The 24,419-nt window shown below is 42.3% G+C and overlaps 1 protein-coding gene across 11 annotated transcripts in view; it reads left to right on the forward strand.

The window, feature by feature from the left end:
• Window positions 1-24,419, forward strand: part of ITPR1 (inositol 1,4,5-trisphosphate receptor type 1) — a 404,888-nt gene that overhangs the window by 140,538 nt on the left and 239,931 nt on the right. For all 11 annotated transcript variants that reach the window (XM_014585765.2, XM_027769774.1, XM_014585767.2 and 8 more), the window contains exons 5-10: window positions 10,201-10,316; window positions 17,584-17,670; window positions 19,493-19,651; window positions 21,616-21,714; window positions 22,847-22,930; window positions 23,052-23,198. In XM_014585765.2, the coding sequence (XP_014441251.1) occupies window positions 10,201-10,316; window positions 17,584-17,670; window positions 19,493-19,651; window positions 21,616-21,714; window positions 22,847-22,930; window positions 23,052-23,198 (692 nt within the window). The remainder of the gene's footprint in view (window positions 1-10,200; window positions 10,317-17,583; window positions 17,671-19,492; window positions 19,652-21,615; window positions 21,715-22,846; window positions 22,931-23,051; window positions 23,199-24,419) is intronic.

Consider the following 24,419-nt stretch of genomic DNA (forward strand, 5'->3'; position numbering starts at 1 on the left):
CCAGACAGACAGAGAGAGACATAGAGACAGAAAGCGAGAAATCACCCCCCAGGGGGTATGGTCACGCTGCAATCCCTTCTCCTCCATTCTCCTCTCAGGATCTTGGGCATGCACGCACACACGCCCAGCATGAGTTTTAAGCCACCGGGTCCGGGACGCGAACCGCGGTCGACTACATGGGAGTCCAGCAACATAGCCATTAAGCTAACTGCTGGTTCCCCAAGAGTTCTTAAAATAAGGGTATTTGGATTTCATTTATGTTACTCCTTTAACATTCAAATCCCATTCTCCATATTAATCATATTGTCTTTTTCTAATAAAAATTTTATTCTGTGGCTTCTAATCTTTTTTAGAAAAGGGCCCAATATGAGTAGTCAACGTGTCAGTCTCTACTGTTGGTAGTTTATATACAGCTTTCCGTGATCTACCCCTGTGTAAAATTGAGCTGATGACCAGAGGCTGCACGAACAGCTTTAGAGCAATGGTAATTTATTGATTGATTGCTTTGTCTCATCCAGGTAGTTTTGAAGCATTCAAGTTTTTTTTTCTTTTTAAGTTGTTTGTTTCTGGTTTTTTTTTTTGCTAGCAGGTGTACTTTACAGAGAGAGGGAGGGAGAGGACAAGCTCGCCCAATGGTGAACGGTTAAGCGGCAATTCCTCCTCCTCCATCCCTCCCTCCTTTTGGCATTTTGGGCAATACATGCACATATGCCTGGTGTGTTTCTCAAGTGACAGAACTTGAACCCTATGGTCTGCCATGTGGGATTTGGCTGCCTTAACCACCAGATCATGGAGTTAGTCTGAAGAGTTCCAGTTCCATAAGAGAAGGGACTGTGCTTAACTGCTACAGCTCCAGCCATGGGTGGTCTTGGGAGTAGGGTGGTAAGAAAGAATGAAATGGGTTCTTGGCAACCTCAAGGAAAGGCTGTAACAGACTGGCTAGTGCATTGCAAACTCATTTTCTCTCCCTGGGCACACAGCTGAACCTCATTTTTCCAATCCTTTGTGTCATGGTGGTGTCACATGATTGGTTATTACTGATGATGTGAGTGTGTTTTCTCACCTGCAGGCCGATGCAGGAGGGAGTGGGTGTGCCTGCTCATCATTCTCTTCCCCGGAATACCCTCCTGTATGGTTGTGTGGGATCTGGGGACTCCTCCAGGATTGTCTTTGAGTTACATGCCCAGGATTACAAGTTACAGGTCATGTGTGTGTTTACTTTGACTCTTGTGGCTGCCACTCAGGTAGCTCCCCCCAGGCTGAGTGCCTGTCAACAGTGCAGAACGTTTTCTATACCCCACTGACACATAGTATTATCCAGTATTTTTGTCTGTCTGTGCAGACTGGGTAATTTATAACGAACAGAAATGTATTGGCCAAATGTTCTGGAGGTTGGGCAGTTCATTTTCAAGTTGCCAGCAGGCTTGGTGTTTGATGAAGGCCTGATCTTTACTCCCAGAATGGTACTTTCAGCACTGCATCCTCCAGTGGGAAGAAGAATGGAGGACAAGGGATTGCAGCATGGCCACCCTCTAGGGGCGTGATTTCTCATTCTCTGTCTCTCTGATGAGTGCACATGCCCTATAGCAAAAATCACTCTCAAAAAAAAAAAAAAAAAAAAATCAAAATATTTAAAAGACATTCAAACGATACCATCCAGTTTGTTTCCATTTATCAGTCTGTGGTTAAAAGGGTCAGCTCACTAAAAACCGAATAGTGATTTAGTGGTTTAAAAATGTAAATATTCTTATTGACACATGCATATCCTCTTTAAAAAATCAAATGTGAGGTATTAAATGGGGACAAACTACTTAATAGGTGTAGGGTTTCCTTTTCAAGATGATGAAATGTTTTGAAACTACATAGAAATGGCTTGCACAGCATTGTGAATGTACAAAATGCTACTGAATTGTCGATGTTAAAATGTCTCATTTTCTTTTATGTGAATTTCACCAAAATAGCCGAATACCGATAAAATACAGAATAAAAATAACAGTCCTATGTCTGACACCTCATGCCTTCCCACTTCTCAGAGGCAACAATTTCAAATATTTCAACATTTTGTTGTACTTACCACCGCGTTTCTAGATGATGTGCCTCTTGATGTCTATAGATTAATCTATCTTATGTCTATAGATTAATCTATCTTATGCTAGAGGGCATGTGCTACTGCCAGAAAGAGGCAGAGAAACAGGGACAGAAGGAGAAAACACCCCTCAGTGGGGCCTGATCATGCTGCAATCTCCTCTCTCTTACCCCATCCCGTGACAGCTTGGACACACATGCACATGCACCTGCCGTGGCTACCATCAGCCATGTGAGATCTGGTTTCCTTAACCACTAGGTTCCAGGGCCCAGCCTCGATGAATCTGTTTTAAATGTCGTTTCTTGTCCTTACTGTTACAGATGGGGTTGGCTTTAGGACCTTTCTCTACTCCACCTTCATTCTCCCATTAATTTTATATCACCCTTTTGGGCTTAATGAATATTCTTTCTGTTATTATGATGACATACATATTATTCACTGTTGAGCCAAAAGCACACCATATTTTAATATGCAACTTTTTCTTGAGTTTTTTATTTACACAGCTCTTACGTCATTTCTGAGTCTTCTCTCTGAAAACCTCAGGATGTTTTCCCTAAGTCATAAGGGTCTGATGGTGTGTTCTTAGTTCCTTACCCCCATCCTCTGACCCAAGAATCTGATGTCTCTCTGCTTCAAGTTTGAGCAGTGTCATGTCTCCATGGTTTCATCTTAGGGCCTCACTCCCTAGTCTGTTCCTCATATTGACGACCAGAATTAAGTGAACCATCTCTGCCAGCAAGAGTGGCATTTGAACGGAGCCAGGCCACCCTCTCTGCTAATCAAACTACTGTTAGAAAATATTTTCTCTGGGATTAGCAGGTGGCATGATGGTTAAGGTACTGGACTCCCACATGGACAACCATGGCTCAAGCCCTAGACCCGGCAACTTGAAAATTATGCTGGGTATGCATGCATGTGTGCCCAAAATCCTAAGAGGAGAATGGAGGAAAAGGGATTGTGGTGTGGCCATCTCCCCAGAGGGGTGGTTTCTCACTTTCCCTCTCCTGTCTCTGAAGAGCACATGTGCCCTATGGCAGGAACCTAAAAAAAATAATTTTTTTTTTAATTTGAAAAATTATAGTTTTCTTTTTGTTTGTTTTTGTTTTGGTGGAGTGCAACTTTCAGCAGCTTCCTGATTCTAAACTTGAGTATATTCTGCTCTCATACCTTGGGTATAATTTTATGCAGTTCAGTGTTCTAGGTTGAGGATTAGTTTCAGTCAGACATTGCCCCATTGTATTTTGAGCTTCCAGGGTTGCTATGAGATATCTGATACTCTTTTTTCTGTTTTTTGTTTGTTTGTTTGTTTATTTGTTTTGTTTTTGTTGAAACCTTTCTTTCTTGCTGGAAGACTGAGGATCTTCTCCTTGTTCGTATTAGTCTAAAATGTTCAATGATGTCTATGGGTCTTTTGTTTGTTTGTTTTTGGCCTTAGCTGAAGAAATTAATTTTTACCATCCGGGGAGTCATTCTCTCCAGTTTGAGGATAATCATGAATTTCCTTTGATAATTTCTGCACCTTCGTTTTCTTTTTCTGAAATTGCTCTTAGGAATAGGACCTGTGGATCGATCTGATCTGTTAATCCCTTTCTTTTGCTTCCTTTCCTTTCCTTCTCCTCCCTCTTCCGTTCTCCTCCTTTCTCTCCCTCTTCCCTTTCCTTTCTTAATTTGTTTTTTATTTTTAAACTTTCTATGCAACTTGTTCAACCTCAGTTTCAGCATTTAATACCTTTTTAAAAGTTTAGGCCCAAGGGCCGGCAGGTGGTGTAGTGGTTAAGTATGCTGGATTCCTACATGGCCAAATGGTTCGAGTTCTGGACCTGGTGGCTTGCTTTCTCACTTCCTCTCTCTCTCTGTCCCTCTCTGGTTAAATAAATAAGTAACTAACTAACTAAATTAATTAATTAAAATAAAATAATTCTTTAAAAAAGAAAAAGTTTAAGTCCAAAGGTGCGGTAGCACAGGCAGTAGGGTGCACTTCACAGTACTGTAGCCACAGGGCAGGCCTGGGTTCAGATCCCAAACAAACCTAGATGTGCTGAGCATGCGGTGCGTACGTGTGGTCCTGGCTGCAAGGAGGCTGGGGCTGGAGAAGGATCACTGCATGGAGAGATCCTGTCAAAAATACCTATTAATCTTTATCTCTCTCTCATGAAATTTTTTAAAATAATTTTTTCGTTGTATTATGAATTTCTAAGTGTTCTTATTCTGTTATATTTTAAAGTAACATTCTTTTGTTTCTTTGTGATTATAATTTACATTCTTCCTTCTGAGGTTATTTTGTTGCTGCTTTCTTTCTTGACCATTTCTTCTGCTCTTGTATGTCTCTATTTTCTCAGAGTTACTTTTATCTTTCATTTAGTATCTCTATTGTATCTTTTTAAAAAGTTTATTTCTTCTGTGACAATTGCTAGAAACAGATACAGAATTGCCAAAGGGATGTTTTTGTTGTGTTTTAAAGATCTGTTTGGGACCAGCAGATGCATAATGGTTTGTTCCTGAACTCTTACATGTCCGACCATGGTGTGAGTCCAGGACTTGGCAGCTTGAAACTCACGTTGGGCGCGTTTATGTCCATGCCCAAAATCTCGAGAGGAGAATGAAGGAGAAGGGATTGTGGCATGGCCATCCCTGTGGGAGGTGATTTCTCATTCTCTCTGTCTTGCCAGCTGTATGTGCCCTGTATCAAAAACAAAACAAAACAAAACAAAACCAACAATGAAAAAACTCTCAAATAAAAATATTTATTTAATTTTATTTAACATTATCATTTTAAAATTTGCTCCAGGGCACACGTGCTTGCCAGCAAGAGACAGAGAGAGAGAAGAAAAGTGAGAAAGCAAGCTTCCAGGTCCGGGACTTGAATTTGAACCATGGTTGGCCATGTAGGAGTCCAGCACCTTAACCACCACTCTACCTGCTATCCCTTCCCCCATGGGGTCTTGATGCTGGATGATCAGCCAGCCTGGATCTTGGTCATGTGCATATTTGACATACTCAAGAGTGGTCTCTGTCCTTGAACTGAGAACCTCCCAGGCGGGATCACCTTGCAGAACAATGTGTTTTACTGCTGTACTGTTGCCTATCCCTAGGTCCAGGTTACCATCACATACAAAATAAAGTCACCTCCCCCAGGGACCCTTTCTCCAGTTAAAAATTGTTGCGGTTGATAGGATGGTGTAGGGACAGTGGGGCTGTTCCTCAGCCATTGTTATCAACCTGGTCACTCATCGGCTCCTCCGGAAGGCTGCGTACTTTGTCCCGTCTCACTTTCCTCCGGCTCACTTGCAGTTCCCCTTTCTCTTGCTTTTTTAAAAACTGTGCCCACATGTCCCAAACTGCTAGTTGACTCATCTTCTACTTAGTAGAGCAGTCTTCCAACAAGCTCCAGAATGTTCTTTAAACAACGGATAATCCTGACCGCCTGTGTTGTCTGGCTTCTAGCCCACCCAGGGTTTTAACATGGAACTGAATCCCCTCGTTGAGCTGGTTTCTCCTTTGCTCACTCCAGTGGCATAGGCTAAAGCTTTGGAATAGTCCAAAGAACTTTTTTTGAAAGGTTAGGTTAGTTTATTCCTCAAAGAGCAATTAGAAAATATTTGTGAACATTCTTATTTTGTAGCAGAATAGTTACTTGTGTAATTCAACAATACAATAGTATCTGGTGTCTTGCATCAGAAATTGAATTTTTATGGGGCTTTGTGCAAATAATAGACCAAATTGAAACTATCTAATTTTTTTTTTTCAAATAAGTTTATTACCTCTCTTTGGTAAAAGGGAAAATGGAAAGAGAAAAAAAAGTTCCAGAAGAAAACTACAGTGTACTTGTCACTGGATTTCAGCTTTGTCCGTATTTTTAGTTTAAGATCTTTTGCTTTTTTGGGGGGGTGGGGGGTATTTACTAAATGTAAGGTAGTTTGCTCACCCCATGTTGAGGCTGGTGTGGGAAGAAATGAGCTCCTTACAAATGACATTTTTAGCATATTAGATTTTCATATTTTATTAATAGAAAGGACACTGGTTTTACCCACACATTAAAAAATTATTTCTTTAATTTTATTTTTATCATTATTTTTATTTTTTAAGTTTGCTACAGGGCATGTGCACTCGCCAAAGGGGGTGCAGGGAATGAAAAAGCAAGCCACCAGCTCCAAGACTTGAACGAGGGGGGGCCATGTGGGGGGGGAAGTTTGATATGGAAGGGGAGGAGAGGGAAAAGGGAAAGGAAAATTAAAAGTATGCTTAATTGACAAAAAATGAGAAGTTATTTGCTGATGATAACATATATAGTAATATCTTGGTCTTGACTGATACACATGTTGTGTGCTGAAAAAAGAAATGCACAGTGTAAGGATATATGTGATTAAATGTAAATAAATTAAAATATATTTTTTTAAAAAGAGCTGAAATAATACCTGTCACCTGAGATATTATTTGTGCCATTTCTTTGGAGATTAAAAAGCCACAGTGTAGGGACCAGCAGTTAGCGTAATGGCTGTGTCTCTGGACTCCCATGTAGTCGACCGTGGTTTGAGTCCCAGACCCGGTGGCTTGAACTCACGCCAGGTGCGTGTGCGTGCGTGCCCAAGATCCCGAGAGGAGAGTGAAGGAGAAAAAATTGAGACATGGCCATCCCCCCTGAGGGGTGATTTCTCGCTTTTTGTCTCTCTGTCTCTTTCTGTCTTTCTGGTGAGCGCATGCACCCTATAAGAAAAACCTCTCAAAAAAAAAAAAACCCAAGGTGTATGTGTGTATACATACACGTGCGTACACATACATGTGCATACACATACATGTCTGTATGTACACAGACATACATATATGTGCTCACTTCCCCCCAAATATATATTGTATATACTTCTCCACTGGATTTCCTGTATTTGTCTATTCCTATACTTAACACAGTATTAGGACCCAGCAGAACTCTAATTTTCCCCTGCTGTGCCATCCAAATAGCAAAGGGCTGTATGGAGGCATGAAATTGCAAAATTTCCGAAGGTTGCTTTAACATCATATTCGAATTCCTTAATTTAATTTTCACTTTGAATCAGTTGCTAGGCAACTGAGAAGACAGGGCCAAATCCGCAAGGCTAATTTGGTTCTGTTACTAGCATGTTAGCGTCTCGTATCTGCATAGACAGTTGGTTGTAAATACACTCGGTCCAATGAGGCGCTCCGTTTTGCACGAGGAAAACAGTCGGTGTGGAAGTTGTAGCACGGCTCCGGTTGGATCACAGCGCTGAAATTTACATTCTCACCTCTCAAGCTCTCAGAAGTTTGGAGCCTGTGTGGTAACCCCATCGTGGCTTCAGTGAGGTGCCTGACTCGGTTAGACCGTGAACCGTCGTAAGGCGGTACTTCCCATCGCTTGTTATTCCCGGACATCATACATCCAGCCTGCTTGTCCCCGGATAAACTTAAATCAGTGTTTTTGAACACCTACTATTTACTGTGTCATTAGAAAAGTCACGACATATTTTTTTTTCTGTTGTTCTATGCGAAAATGCCTCATGACTTTTCCAACGACCCAACAGCTGTCATCATATAAGTAAGTTAGAGGAAAATAAACAGATCGTTTTACCGATAACAATGGAAATTATTGGGCTCATTTGGTCCGTAAAGTAAATCATGTGTCACATAGTTCTACTGGTGACTTAAATATTTTGAATGTCTTTTTTAAAGTCACATGGATATTATGGAAATCACCCTGGCCAGCCCAGATACTACCCTCAATCTTGTGTCAGAGGTAAACCATTGAATCCTGGTCAGTAGACGCATGATTGTAGGAGATGAATCAGCGGGTGAATGGAGAGTTGACATGAATCATGGTGGTAGAAAACCACGTCTCTAGCAATGATGTTACTGAGTTGCTACGGCCTAGCCAGGGACCACTGCCTTTGATCAGAGTTGGGAAGCACAGCTCTTCTTTTTAAATTGCTTTTCTACTGCTGCAACTTCTGTTCACAAAAGACTTAGACTTGTTTTAGTTTTTTGTTGTTGGGCGTGCACTCATTGGGGCGAGACAGGGAGAGAGGGAACGTGAGAAATTGCCCCTCAAGGGAGATGGCCATGCCACAATCCCTACTACTCTGTTTTCCTCGGGTATTTTGGACACACATGGCATACGTGCCCAGCATATTTTTCAAGCCACTGGGTCTGGGACTTGAACTTCACAGTTGGCCATGGGGGATCTCATCACCTACTGGTCTTGACAGTATTTTCCATATGTAAAACAAATTACTTTCAGTAGATGGATTAGATTCTTGATAAAGATCCTGTCAGTAGTTCTCTAACTGCTATGTCTAGGTAGAAATATTTAGTGGGAATGGAGATTATATTGGGTTGTCGGAAAAGTCATGATGTATTTTTCTGTTTTTCTGTACAAAAATGCATCACGATGTTTCCAGTGACCCACTAGAAATGGGGTCAAGTACCTTTACTTCTATAATTAAATGATCCCTTTCTTACATTTGCTGAAGAACGTGAAGTATGTGTGTTTGCAGTCCATGGTAATAGTTGATTGGCTCTGCCTGGAATAGAAAATCTGAACTGAAGGGAGGCCCCAGTGTATATGCATTGACATCAAATGAGTTTTCTTACTTTTACATCGTTACTTGGCTAGGGCAACAACCTGGTATTTACTGTTCAAAATATATCTTATCTATTTTAATGAACAGGTAAGCACAAATGTACAACCGTAACCCAATTCTAAAGTGTAGTTTTTCTGAATCTGTGAATTTATTCAAATTTATTAATTTTATTCTACACATACAATTTAGAAACCCAGTATGACAAAATGTAAATTTTTCAGGGGTTGGATATCAGTGTTAAATTGAATTTCCTAGAACAATTTTTTTCTTTCCTTTTTTCTTCCTCCTTGCCTTCTTTTTCTTTCTTGTAATTAGTTCTAAACTTTTTAAGATGGCATATCTCTATCAAAAAAACTTATGCCCCTGAACCTTGTGTGCGAGGGTGTGTATATTTTTAAAAGCATACCTATGTGGCTGTACTGATATATTGTATACATTATAAAGCAAGCAGGGAAATTGAAGTTAATGAAAAACAAGATTAACCGTGTCCTTTTAATCATGATATTATCGTCCATACCTTAAAGCTCTAGGGGAAGGTTTGTCATTAAAGACTATATTTTTTAATAGTTGCCTTTATGATTTTAAGTCTCTGGTGACCTTTTTCAGATCTGATTAGATCATCATTGTTTTTATGTAAAAGTGGCCGAGAAAAGGAAGGAGGGGTAGAGGACTTGTGCCTCTTGTTTGTTGTTTCTTGAGTCGCATGACCATGATCATCAATGTTTGGATTTCTTTGCAAAGCTCATTTGAAGCCACTTGTTCATTTTATGAGGGTTTGTTATATGTGGGGTCTTCAAAAAAAGTCATGGGAAGTGTGTATAATAAAAAAAATTATGCATGGATTTAAAAAAAAGGCACCAATTAAGCTTATACTCAATTTCCCTTTCTTGATGAACTTATGAAATCCCCGGAGATAACACAAGACAATGTATAAAGTCCTGCCAGCCCAGACATCCCGCACGGAAGCACATCACAGCACACAGAAAAGGGACAAGGCACATCCTATGCAAATGCGAATTCAGATATTTTTTTCACCCCATGGGCTCATCTTTCACATGACATGCCAGAGACTGCTGCCCTAGGAGGTCCCTCCAAATAAGTTTCTATAGCATGCTTTTGAATTTGGCAGGACTGAAGGGAGTTGGATCTGTGTAAGTGTGCTCGCATGTGTTGGTGTATACAGTGAGGACATCTCGTCCTTGCGTGTGTGCGTCAGACTAACGGAGATAACTGGGGGATGTATCCAGAACCCTGGATCAGGACACTGCGTCCCAGCCCTGTCGCTAACGCACTCTGTGAAAATAAACATTTTGACTCACGTTCTGCAAGCCTTAGTTTCCTCACTTGTCATCTTGCACATTGGTGGTGAGAATTCAATCTAGAAAGACAGGTTTGTACAGGGACTTTGTGTCACAGTTTATACTTGTGGATAATATCATAATACCTTACATAAATGGTGTTTTTCTTACGTGGAGTGGAGCTACCTCCTCGGTAACCATTGCTGTTTGTTTCTTCCACTTCTAGACTGCCTCTTCAAGCTATGTCCCATGAATCGCTACTCTGCCCAGAAGCAGTTCTGGAAAGCCGCTAAGCCCGGAGCCAACAACACCACAGACGCCGTGCTGCTCAACAAACTGCATGTACGTACGGGGGTTGGGCTGCTGTGGTGGGCCACGTCATGGCCGCTCCCTTCTGGGGGTGGCTTGGTTATGAGCACACGCTCCAGAAGTACAAACCCTACTGTTGAATTCTGCATCCTCTCCACTCGGTAACTAGGCATCCTCTCTTACCTCTTCTATAAAAATGGGGAGATTGGTCATATCTACATTCAGGAGGTGATTGTAAGGATGACATGAAATAAGATGTGAAAGGTCCAAGCAGGGCCGGGCACGTGGTAAAGGGAGAAATTTCGACTCACCGTTGTATTTATCCTACTACTTTGGCTCATAGAAGGTTGCTCCTTGCAGTGCTGTTGTGCTGTGTGACCGTACAAGGTTTCGAGCTGCTTTGCTCTCGTCTCCCCTTGTGCAGAGCGATGACGTAATTCCTGTAGTGCCTTGCACTCCACGTTGATCTGTGGGAAAGTTCTTTGAGATGTTCAAAAGAAGGACATGGCACGTGCCCAGTGTCGCGTCATTGAAATTGCAGCCTGTCTCGTGTTCCCCATCCTGCTTGTAGCCCCTCCATGTTACTTACCACGATTTTTCTCATTTATTTTGTTGACTATCTAGTCCCTTCCTCTCCCCCCGCCCTCTGCCCCCGTTATAAAGTCAAGTCCATGAGGGCAGAAATTTGAGCCATTTTTGCTTGTCCCAAATATCCCTTGTTTCTACAACAGAGTTGGGCACATACGTTCTAGGCACTGAGAGACGTAGCTGAGTAAAGAGCCGTATTCCTTGGTGCTTGGTGATAATAGTTGAAAACCTAGAGTGTCCCCGAGCACCGAAGAGCTAACAAGGCTGTTACCTCCACTTGCCCTGCCTTTGGCTAGCATAGGCTGGAGTCAGAATCGGCTGCATGTGGTCAGGGAGGGTCATGTGAAGGGACTCGGTCAGTCATTGCATATTGGTTTAGGTGGGTTTAGATGTCCCAGGTACCATGGGGAGACCTGTTTCCTAACCTCTGTGAGGTTAGAACCCAGTGCAAGAGCAGAAGCAGCCGTTCCACTGTACTTAACAATGAAATCCAGACTTCCGTCATCGTCTGTAAGATCACACTTTCCCTAGCCCCGCCCCCGCCTCTGAAGCTTTCAGACTTCACTCTATCCAGGCACCTTTAGTTCATTTTCTTTGATACATTTGGAGTATCCCAGATCCTCGGCAGCATCACAACCTTTGAATTTCAATTCGTCGTGTTTAGGATATTCTTTTCCTAAGTCAGGATCTTTGCACCCTTCATGCCTCAGCCGAAGCGTCATCTCAGCGAGGCACTCTTCTCTGTCACTTCCTCCGAGCCATGTCCCGCTTGCTCAGCACAGCGCCTTGTTGGTACCTGTCACAGCACCGACCGCGGCCTGCAGTTAGTCATGTTCCATCACCATCTGTGCTCATTGGAATGACAGCTGGGCGGGTCAGAGGCATGGTCTCATGTGTTCACTGTTGTATCCTCAGCTCCTAGAGGAGAGTGTCTGGGGCTTCGTAAGCACTTAGGAAATATTCATTGACTATTGCATGAGCCTGTGCCAGTCCCCTCTAGGGGGATTTACTAGTGACTAAGGAATAAAGTAGTGACAAGATGACATGACAACAGTTGTGTTACAGGACAAAGCACACGAGGCTCAGAGAACACATAGAAAGGGCCTCCAAATCTGTTTTTGCTGAGTAAAGGGTATGTGATACAGTGTTAAGGAAGACTTCCTGGAGGAAGAGGGAAATGACAGGTAAGCCTCAGTCTCAGTCTGAGGCACCTGTGGAAGTTAATGGGTAGAAGAAGATAAAACAACAGAAATAAAGGCCTGGAGGATAGAGAGTGCTTTGAAGACTTCAAGGGTTATTTTATCACTATAATGAGAGGATTATATGAAGGGACTTCAGAAAGTACGTGGAAAAATAGAATTAAAGCACAAGTTTATTTTGGTGCAAAATTTTTTTGGAAACTCTGCATCTTTTTTCATAATACCCATTTTCCATAAACTCTGAAGACCCCTGTTTCAGACGTACTCAGTCCCAACTGACCTGTTGCTCCCTAGCAAGTGTTACGTAACTTCATGCATGTGAAATAAATTCTTAAATAACAGATGATGCATGTTTAAAAAGAATTACAAAAGAGAAGAGTGATAAATTCAGTAATAAATTGGATACTTAAGTTACTGCTTAGGGATGAGGTCTCTGGAAGACTTGAGGAAGTGAATGCTCACATCGATTTGAGTAAAACCCCATGAATGAGACCGCTGTAGACCGTGACCAATGCAGGGATATAGCACCGATGGTGCACAAGTCCTGTCCTCCCGATGTGATTTTTTCCCACAACATCAGCAACTCTTGGTCGTGAAGAATGCAAAGTACCTTCTTCCTTTTATTAAATAGTACTTGCATTTTTGGGAAATGTGTCGGCAGTGGTATGAATAAAACTATGCAAACCCGTGCTTTGTGCCAAGATGTAAAATGCAATGAGGTGCCAGCAAATCTCACATCGCTTTTAAACCTCTGTGAACATCCAGCCAGATGTAAAAATGCAGGGGTTAAAGGATGGTGTATCCTTGGACGAGAATGTGCCACACACTTTGTGGCATTTGCATCCCTGGCTCCTGGCCATTGAAGATCAGCACCTCCACCCCCAGTCACTGTGCTAACCCAGAACCCCCCTGAAATCTGTTCTGGGAACACGGGCATCTAGTTGAATGAGTGGGGCTGGAAACATGGGCATCTAGTTGAATGAGTGGGGAAGGTTGCTTCGTCCTGCACGTTTCCTAGGCGAGAGCTATTTAGGGCGCATGCATGTGGGGTAATCTTTGTGGCAGGTCTGCATGTCTTTAGTTGTCCTGCCTTTGCTTTCCTGCTATAAAGATCATTTTGCTAAATGAGTTCTTATTAGTACATCACAAGTCTTTCTTCTCCCACGCTTTTTACAGCAGGGGTTATAAATTCAGATTCCTCCTGGCCAAGCAGGAAGCCAGTAGGAATAAAGGGGGCTTGGTGGGTGGTTTTTCTAAGTGAAGGGTGCCTGCGTGCAGGCCCACAGGGGCAGCTCTAACTCTGCAGTTACTGTGTGGGAACATGGGCCAAGAGCTACTGCCATGTCTTCTGCTTTTTTGTTTGTTTGTTTATTTTCTTAAGAGATATTTTTTGCTATAGGGCACATACACTCACTAGAGAGACAGAGAGACAGAAAGCGAGAAATCATTCCCCGGGGGGATGGCCACACCGCAATCCCTTCTCCTCCATTCTCTTCTCAGAATTTTGGGCATGCATGCACATGAGCCTGGTGTGAGTTTTAAGCCACTGGATCCAGGATTCGAACCATGGTTGACTATGTGACAGTCCAGCAATGTAGCCATTATACCATCTACTTGCCCCTTCCCATCTTCTGCTTTTTAAAGAGAAAATAAAAATCTTGTTTTTATGTGTAATATCTCAGTTCTCAAAAAAAGGTCGACACCCAACTCATTTAAGGCCTGAAGCATAGACTCCTCACCCACACGAAATGGCTAAGGCTCGGTGTGGTTCTGTAGCCCCATTGACAATCTGTGATCTGGGCCATGTTTCATCAGCAGTTGTCTTCCATGCTTCTTCTTGAACAAACTGTGAAAACACAGTATAGTTGAAAAAATAAAATGGTTCTAAAGGTGATCAAGAACTTTCCACTCCTTATTGAATTTAGAGAGAGAATGAATTATCTCTTTCATGCTATTTGTGCCTTTAAAATACAAAAAAGGGAGAACGATTCTTTCCCCGGATTTGAGATAACCGGTGTGACTTTCAGGTCTTGAGCGTTGACTTTGTGTTTGACTTTGTGCAGTTCCTACACGCCTGCCCAGTTGGAACTTTCCCCCTGGTGTCTGAAAGTCCTGTGCAAGCTTCAGAGCAGTCATTACAATGTCGTATTTTGGGCAGCCACTTGCCTTTGGGGGTTGATGGCCGGTCTCCAGTGGGTTTTCATTTTTATTTTTGTCAACTACTGTGCAGCACCCCAATCAAAGGTCAGATTATTTTAAATTAATGCCATTTAAGGAATTAGTTGTCTAGACCATTTGCCTTCCTTTTGACTGGAATAAGCAACGTAAACAGCACTGAAGCAGAATGACACCTAGTGGCCAGTTGCTGTGTGTGCGCCATCTCTTTGCAGGAATACATGGGTTTTGATCTTAGGAATCATGATTTCCCAAAAATTGTGTGGCAAAGTTAGCTTTCTCCTCTTGCAAGTCACAGGCTCATTTCTAAAGTCCTCAGTGACTGTTTCCCAGCAGCTGTTCATCTCTTACCTTGAAACAGACACCTACATTGTTTTGTTTTTGAGAAATGATCACTTACATTAAGCCGTACCTTTGACAAGCTAAGATCAACCAGAGGTGTGACAAGTCCTTATTGTCTTTTAAAGCCTGGGTTCCGAGTTGCTTGTTTTCTGAAACCTTAAATTCAATATCCTATTACGTAACTCAGAGCATGATGGCCTTAAGTAAATAAACTTTTTTCCTCTGTTCCAGTGACCTTTCTATAGTAATTTAATAATGGTTTCTCTATTTCTGAAATAAAATAGCAGGTGACTAGATGGGGTGACCTTGGTGGTGTTTAGGAAACATGGTCATGTCAGTGGTGAATAATAAGCTAGAAACTGAAGCATAGAGTGTTTTCTTCCTTAGGGATTAAAAAGAAACCTCAACTTTGTGCATTGGAAAAGAATAACAGGTATTTAAATAATCAGGGGGTTTTAAATGTTGAAAAGGTAATGAATTTAAGGTGACTTCAAAAAAATCCAGGCTGCTTGCCACAGAGACATGATGAAGATATATTTAAAGAAATTATATAATTATTGGGACCGCAGAAGGAGTCATGGTAATGTTGCTGGACTCCCATGTAGTCAACCTTGGTTCAAGTCCTGGGCATGGTGGCTTGAAACTCAAGCTGGGCATGTGTTTATGCATGCCCAGAGTACGAAGAGGAGACTGGAGAAGGGATTGCAGCATGGCCATTCACTGCCCCCCGCCACACCCTGCTTTCTGTCTCTTTGGCGAGCACATGCACCCTATAGCAAAAGTATCTCTCTAAAAAAAAAGAAAAGAAAAGAAAGAAAAGAAATTATGTGACTATTGTAGGAAAGTATTTCCAAAATATATGTCATTAGGAAAAGGAATAAATTTATAAATTTGACAGGATCCTTAAATGCTATTTCTTAAAGATAACCTTGGTTTTTATTTTCGTGGTTGTCCCACGTCATTTTACTTGTGTGTCTTTACATTTTAAATCATCAATGGGTGCAAGTTATCTTTCTGTCTGTCTTTGTTTCTTTCTGTCTGTCTTTTTCTTTCTTACCAGAGGGCACATGCATTTCCCTCTTTTTTTTTTTTTTTTGTACTGGGATTTTGAGCCTGCACTCACATGCCCCTGGAGTATTTCTCAAGTCATTGGGTCCGGGACTCCAACAACATGGTTGGTCTGAGAATATATTTATTTTAAGATAATTCTCTAGATACTTATTCTCCCATTTTTATTTTCTGTTCCACTTTTGTCTTTTATGTTTTTAGACAAATGCCCTTGTTGTTTGGAGTTGTTGGTGTTTGTCTTTTTATGTGGAATATGCACCCTTTTGATGAGTAATTTCCCATTGCTTTTGGATGTACCTGTGACCATTGGTTGCTGCTTTTATATTTAGTCTGAAGATGGGTAGGAACTTCCTATTTTAGACTAATGCTTCATAAACTGAGGCGATTGGGACCTCTTGAGCATAAGGAAAATGTCCTTAAGGATTTTTCCTCTTAAAGAGGCACCTTTAGGGGCTGGCAGGTGGTATGTGGGTTAAAGGTACTGGACTCCCACATGGCCAACTGCAGTTCAAGTCCCGGACCTGGTGGCTTACTTTCTCACTTTTCCTCTCTCTCTTTGTCTGTCGCTGTTCAAATAATAATAAATAAAAAAATTAAATAATAATAATAATAAATAAAATAAAATAAAATAATTATTTAAAAAAAGAGAAAGAAGAGCCTTTATGTCATTTCAGTCTAAGAAATGTTGCTAAGTATTGTCTCAAGGTGAATCATTTCTGTGTGATGTTCTAAACAGAAAAAAACTATATTTGCATTTTGGAAAATGTGTTTTGATTTACTGAATCCATGGATTTTTCTCATGAACATTTTTTCCCCCTACTTGAGATTAGTCAGTATGAGCTTTTAACTGCTTAGTAAGAAGAACACATGACTCTCTACAAAGTGTAAGCTCTCAGTCCAAATAGATTAGTTTGATGTTTTGTTTAGAAAACTACCTGCCAAACCTGTGGGTACCTGGCGATCTCTGTGCGGGGTAGAACACAGGTGTGAAAAACAGAGAGTAAGATATGGGAGACAGTGAAGGGAGAGTGCTTCTGAAGGGAAGGGAGAATGGCTCGGAGACCTGTGCTGAGGGAGCTTGGTTGCGAAGGGTGGTGGTTGTGTTGCCTGCACTTGTGGTATTGTTGTTATTGTTGTTAATATTGTTATTCTAAGTGCCAGAGGGCATGTGCACTCACCTGGGAGGGAGAGAGAGAGAGGGAGGGAGGGAGGGAGGGAGAGAGGGAGGGAGGGAGAAAGAGAAAGCATTCCCCTACCACTACCACCACAGGGGTATGGTCAAACCACAATCCATTCTTCTCCATTTCTCTGTCTTGTTAGGATTTGGGACATGTATGCACATGCCCCTGTTGTTTTTTTGGTTTTTGTTTTTTGGGTTTTTTTTTTCAGGCCACTAGGACCAGGATTCAGCCATATGGTTAGCCATGTGATATCCAGCTGCCTTAACTACCATGCTGCAGCCTGGCCCCAGTCATTATTCTTGAAGGAAACTGAGGCTCATGGATGTTAAATAACACACTGAAGGTCACCAAACCACAAACCATGCCAACCCAGCATTTCAATTCATTCTTATTTTACTTCAAGTCCTTCTGGAGGACTTGTACACATCCTAAAAGGGCTATATAATGTCCTTCCCAGCCCTCCCTAATTTTCTTTAGAAATATGTAGACTTTTTGACTTAGTCTTTCCCTCAGCAAATGCCTATGCTTTCCTTAAAATAAAAAACACCCAACGTTATAAAGAAGCCGAAAAGGCCAACAAAGCAAAGGCAGGGTGCTTGGTTTTTCTAACTCCACTGGCCCATCTCATGCAGCCTCAGGGTGTTCTTAGGGATTCGCTTATTTCTGTGGTTCTTGTATTCATGCTGCAGAGGAACAGAACATGTTGTTGTTTCCTATTTGTGACCACTCTTCCTTCTCAATGTACAGCATGCTGCAGACTTGGAAAAGAAGCAGAACGAGACAGAAAACAGGAAGTTGCTGGGGACCGTCATTCAGTATGGCAATGTGATCCAGGTAGGTCACGGCAGCCCTCTCTCTGGAGCTGAAGCATTACAGCGAATGGAACTGAGAAACACACCAACGTATGGAGGCAGGCAGTTTACGTCAGAATTCTAGTGTTTCTTACTGTGTAGGATGGTCTCTCGGGCTTTTTATTTGGTCATCTCTCAGAGTAGGAATCTGCTTTCTCTCCACTGTAGCTGTTCATTTAAGAATGTGCAGATATTTCACATAGGAAGCTTTCTACCTGGAAAGGAGTTACACTTTTGTTTGACTTTTGTTGCTTCGAAAGTTCTTCCTATTTGGTACAAAGTGGCTTCCCTGTAATTTTTATCTATAGTCAAGGACTGTGTGCCAGAGGGATTAAGAACAGTTGTATATCTTCAGATTTTTTTTTTTTTTAAAGAGTTTTTTTGCCTTTGGGCACGTGCGCTTGCCTGAGAGAGACAGTGAGAGGAAAAGTGAGAAATCACCTCTCAGGGGAGTGGCGAATCTGCAATCCCTTTTCCTCCATTCTCCTTTTGGGATTTTGGCCACACATGCATTTGCACCTGGTGTAAATTTCAAGTCACCAGGTCTGGGACTCGAATGGCAGCTGGCCCTGTGGGAGTCCAGCAATGTAACCACTACACCATCTGCTAGCTGCTAGTTTTTTTTTTTTTTTTAAATAGACCTTTAAATCAATGATACTGTGTATGAGTACACATGTGAGAGTAAGAGAGAGACAGAGACAGATAGACAGGCAGACATCCTCCACAGTCTGATCACACCGTGACTCCCTCCCTTCAGTCCTCCAGCCTATTGGATCTTGGTTGCTCACATGCTTGTTTCAGGTTGACCATCTTGGGATTTGAATCACAGTCACCATTTTTACTGCTATGGCATATAGCTAGCCCCAGAATTTTTTGGTAATAAAATCATTTTGGCCCAGCTGCGATAGCACCCACTGAAAGATCCTGCTACTTGGCAGGCTGCAGTCACATGAAAGGCCTGGGCTTAATTCTCCACCCACCTTGAAAAACTGAGCATAATGTATACATCTGTAGTCCCAGCTACTCAGGAGACTGAGGCAGGTGGACTGTAACTTAGGAGAGCGTGTCTGGAAGATATATGCCATTCATATTTACCTAGCAACTATATGTGTTAACATGACAAAAGGAAGTTGCTAGTAGTTAGCGCTGGAGTCCCATGCTGGTCTTTTCCCAGAGACCTGGCAGTCTTTCATATTCCTTCCATTTTATTTTTTTCTTATAATCGGTGGAACTGCGAAGCCTTGGTCAGCTATTCCTGTTCTAGACTCTCAGACAAATTATTATACATATAGATCTTTATTCTTTCCATCTTCTTCATGTAACCCATACTCAGAAGTTGAGAATAAAATGTTAGAAATTCAAGCCATGTTCTTCCAAATGGAATGACACTCCCCTAATGGGGTTGCCTTCTAAATCAGACTGTTTCTTGTGCTCACAACTGCCCCATCTTTGTGCTAGGGCACATGTAGTCTGCAGCTTCTTAGCCCCTCTGCACAGGGTTAGCCTCTTCCCACTAACTGGTGATGGCGGCCGACCTCAGCAGCTCTTCCTGTCCAAGACATGGTGGGCGTGTCTCCATGTTGAGAAAGAACAAAATACATTTCCTTCTGTTCCTCTACTTCTGCTCCCTTCACTTGCCCTTCTTTTCTAATTATTCACAGCCTTTGGCACTTCATGATTCTCTAACTTCACAAGCAGCTCAATGGTGGGAGGCGTGTTTGATCTATATTTTATGAGACTGAGAGAAATGGTAGGAAGTTCAGAGATTCACTGACACTCACCTTATTCTCTTGGTGGGTTTTTAGCTCCTGCATTTGAAAAGTAATAAATACCTAACTGTGAATAAGAGGCTTCCTGCTCTCCTGGAGAAGAATGCCATGAGGGTGACACTAGACGAGGCGGGAAATGAAGGGTCCTGGTTTTATATTCAGCCATTCTACAAGCTGCGATCCATCGGTGACAGCGTAAGTGCAAATCCCCGTTCTAGAAAGTGTGCTGGGCCACGTTCCGGCTGTAGCTGCGTGTCGGAGCCAATTAGGAGAGGTTAACTGAAAGCCGCTCACGGATGGAGAGAAGGAAATCACTATGGAAACTGGAGTTTGGAAAACAGGGAAGCGTGGACAGAAGCGAGACCTAACTACAGTCACTACGTGTTTCTTACTGAGCTGCTGAAAAAAATTGTACCAGTAACTTGTCCACAGAAGCAACTGTCTGGTATTAATGTCCTGAGGAGGATCCCTGTCATTGCAGATCTGTTAGTGGAATAGGGATGTCTCTCTATTTTGGAAATGGTGAATAAAAAGAGGAGGGTGGGAAACTAATGTGGTAGCTAGGAAGCAGAGTGGATTTTAGGTTTAGCCTCCTTTGAACCTGTGTGGGTAAGCAGGCAGGCTGCCCCCTCATTCAACAGCTGCGGTGGGCCCTGAGCTGGCCCTGCTCCCAAGGGTTCTTTAGGAAATAAAGCCACAGGACTCCTTTACAAGGCCACTTAGAACAGTTCTGGTCTGTGTTGGCTGAATTAGCGAGCCATTGTATGGGCGTGTACTTCACAATGAGCATGTTTCAATGCCGGCAGCTACATTTTTGACCTTGTTAAGATTCTGAAATACTTGCTTTTTTTTTGTTTTCCTAAAAAGAAATTTGTGCCTCAAACAGCATGTAATTTTCTCAAAATATTCAACTAGCCTGAACTTCAAACTGGGTTTTGACATTTTTTTTTAAATAGTGCCATTTGGATTTACAAGCTTCGGGCACTTGAAATGTGTTTGTGTATATTATATCCTCTGTAATAAACCAGAAGCATCCGGAGCCAGACCGTTCACTCACAGTTGGTGTACAGTGAATATCGATCTTAACCCAGAGCAGAAAAAACTGAAGTTTAGGTTTTGCCAAAAGTGTTGGATTTTTTTTTTTTTTTTTTTTTTTTTTTTTTTTTTTTTTTTTTTTTTTTTTTTTTTTTTTTTTTTTTTTGAATGAACCTGTGTTCATTTGGAGCTAGAGAAAGTTTAATTGTATATGCCCCCTAGATGTTTCATACCGAAAACAGAAGGGGTTTACATCTTAGGAAACCACCTTGCTTGTCGCAATAAAAAACAAATACTCCTTGCTCTACATTTCATTTTCAGCAAATCCTTTGCTTGCTTATCCTTTAATCAGTTTGGCTGTGACGTAGCTGAGAAGATCAAGAATAGTACTTTACAAACTATTGGTATTGATCCATTCACGGGCCATGGAATGGATTGAGTGGCTTTTGGTGCGTGTGCATGCACACTTGCACACACATGGGAGGGGTCTTTAAAACAGTGAATGGTGTTTTGAAAAACCTATGCATGAATTTCAAACGTTTTTTTTCCACCAAAATAAACACAATTTAATTCCATTTTTCTATAAGCTTTGTGAAGTCCCCTCATCTGTGTATTGCCATATATCTGACTGGGTCATAGTAAAAAATGTATTTCTTAATACATGTTGTATGTATATTCATACTTCATTAAGCATGAAAGTCTTTGCCATTGAAACATAAAGCTATGGCTTTATTCTTTCAAAGGTAAAGTCTTACCTCTAGCAATATTGTGTTTTTCCTAAAATTTAGAGGGTTTTTTTTTTTTTTATAGAAGTACCTCAACTGCATGTAACAGAGGTTACAGTTTTTTTTTTTTTTTTTTTTTTTTCACTGCTCTGGACTGACTTTTAAAACATCCCTGTATACTCAGTAACAATTATGGAATGAAATTCAGCCTTAACCTTGTAAGCACGACCCCATCCCTGCACGTGGGATAGGTTTTCAAAGACATGTGGTGTGTGCCACATCTTTCTGCTTCCCGGGGATGGACTGCCTTCAGTTCATGCTCCTCCTAGAACTACCCTTTGGTCAGCCTGTGATCCTGCTCTGACTCGTGAAAAGCTAAATTGCTCCTTTCCTCTCTAGGTGGTCATAGGTGACAAGGTTGTCCTGAACCCGGTCAATGCTGGTCAGCCCCTGCACGCCAGCAGCCATCAGCTGGTAGATAACCCTGGCTGCAACGAGGTAAGGAAAATCCGCTGTGGTGGTGGGAGGTTATGCTGCAGGAGCAGGCCGTCCTGGGGTTGGAGCGAGTGTGCTGAAAGAATGTCAGGAGTGACTCGAGGTGGTGTGCCCATCTGTAGGTGGGGGTGCTGCAGCCATAGTCAGAGCTGTCACATAAGGTTGTACAGGTCTGTGCAGGGGGAGGTGGTTAGTTGGGGGGCTAGAAGTCACCCAGTGCTCAGTTGGCTAAGCCTCACATCACTTGGGGTTTGTCTTCCAAACTGTTATGCCAGGGAGGGCCTCTTTGCTAAACAGATCTGAGGGGCACCTTTTCCTAATTTGTCTTCTTCCAGAAGGTGCCTTTTTCTAATTTGTAAGAGCACACTATGAAACATCGGCCGCCCTTCCAGCGTGATACCTTGCTTTTGGCAATGCATCTGCATGGTCTCTAAATTGGCACCTGTAGGACACAAGGCCAGTAACTTCCTCGTGACGTACTGTCTCATGGCGAAGGACATGGGATCTGGAGTGGAACAGATGTTGGTTCACATCCAAGTCTGCAAGTCCCTAGCTCTGTGACTCCAATCCATTACTCCGTCTCCCCGAACATCATTTTGTACCCATTTCTGAAATGGGGGTGATAAGTGCACTTATTTTTTGAGGGCACTGCTAAAGAGGAAATGAGATGGTGACTATTAGTCCTTAGCTCAGTGCCTGGCATCTGTGGGGTGCACACAGTGGGTGCCGCTGCTCACAGTGATCGTGAACACATGACAGTGCTGACATTGAACTCGGTTTTTTGGCCTTTGTAGCTCATCCCACTCTGTAAGTACTTGTTTTCCTTAGGCTTTTACTCTCTGGATACTGAACCAGAGACTTCAAGGAAGAGGAAAATGCCCACCCAGAAGGACAGGAAGCCCATTTCCTTTGGCCATAGTCGGTGCATCCATAGTGATGGGTGCAAATGAGCCATTGATCATGAAATAGTTGCAAATTGAATTTGCAGGCGCTGTGATCTCAGTGGTGTCACTCTTTAGGGTTTTCAGGTTGTTCTCGAACTGCCTTCCTTCATGGGATACATTGAGAGATTTGGGGGTGGGGTGGCACAGCTGTTGTGAGGAGTATGTGGAAAAATAACTGCTTTGTTTTCCAGGTCAATTCCGTCAACTGCAACACAAGCTGGAAAATAGTCCTTTTCATGAAATGGAGTGATAACAAAGATGACATATTAAAGGGGGTAAGTTTGCTACGTGGTGGGCTGGTGGCTTTTTAATACTTGGTTCTTCTTGGGACAGCACTTTAGTTCTCTCTCTTTTTAAACTGAGTTTTTCCTGGTTCTTTCTCGTGTTGACTTTTAGGGTGACGTGGTGAGGCTCTTCCATGCCGAGCAGGAGAAGTTTCTCACCTGTGACGAGCACAGGAAGAAGCAGCATGTCTTCCTGAGAACGACAGGCAGGCAGTCAGCCACATCTGCCACTAGTTCAAAAGCCCTGTGGGAAGTTGAGGTAAGGTGGGGGCAGGGGAGCAGGGAGAAAGGACTGAAAACTCTCTCTATATGTATTAGTAATCACATCTGGGTACATCTACGACCACCATGTTCCATAAATGGGTTGGGTCACAGTTGCGGTGGCACAAGCAATAGGGTGCTGCTGTGCAATGCCAGAGCCATATGGGAGGCCCAGGTTTGGTTCCTAGGTTGACCTGAACATCCCAGGTGCAGCATTCATGCCTGCAGTCCTGTCATCTTGACAGGTTTGGGCAGTAGGGTGGTGTGGCAAGATCCTGTCAAGAATACCTATCTCTCTGTGTGTCTCTTATCTCTCTCTCATGAAATAAACTTTGAAAGACAAAATAGAACCAAAAATATGTTGGGATAGCTGGATGAGATAAAGTATATTATGACATATCGGAAGGATGCTGGATGTTCCTTTGGAGGAATATAATACCACCTTTCAAAGCAGACTCAAGATAGAGATTGGAAATGTTTTTCTCTGAGGTGTCTAATCTTCCCTTCCTATTTTTTTTCTTTCCCTTATTTATCACAACAATACTTAATGGAGTGTTTCTTGAAATGATACTAAGTGACTCCCATCTTGGTGTCGAGGGAGAGATGAAAAGACATGTAGGTTGTGAGAATACACAGCATGATGGTAAATCTGACAACAGGCATATTCCACGTGTTCAGGAGGTTTTGACCAGGGGGAGAGCGAGCAGAAGTGTGAAGGATAAAAGAGAACTTCCTGAGGGATATAGCATTTGAGTTAGTACTGACAGGATGCTCTGTATTTTAGAAAGAAGCAAGAAGTGCCATCAGTCACTTCATGTAACAGAACGGTGTTAAATCGGAAACGAGATACTGCCTTGGAATAAAACTCACCCCATTTGATGCAAAGTATAGGATAGGCATGGGAAACAGGACAGAAACTGGTTTTGGAGAGCGCGAGGGGTTATGTGTGTCCTGGCTCTAGGGAGGTGGGATTGAATTCATAGGCAGGGAGATGTACGGAAAACGGTTTTGAGCAAGGTGGTAACAAAATCAGCGTGCTACTGAAAGATAGATGAGTCTGCCTGCAGCATGCAGCGTGTGAGAGGCGAAACTCGAATTGCAGGACCAAGAAGGAAATGATTTGAATGTTTGACAGCATCAGTGAGCTGGAACTAGCATTCCACTCTGCTCCTTCCCTAGTTTCCATCTGTGTAATTGTAGTTCTCGGCATGGGTACATT

This window comes from Tupaia chinensis, unplaced genomic scaffold (genome assembly GCF_000334495.1).
Source record: "Tupaia chinensis unplaced genomic scaffold, TupChi_1.0 Scaffold000089_1, whole genome shotgun sequence".
Taxonomy (NCBI): domain Eukaryota; kingdom Metazoa; phylum Chordata; class Mammalia; order Scandentia; family Tupaiidae; genus Tupaia; species Tupaia belangeri.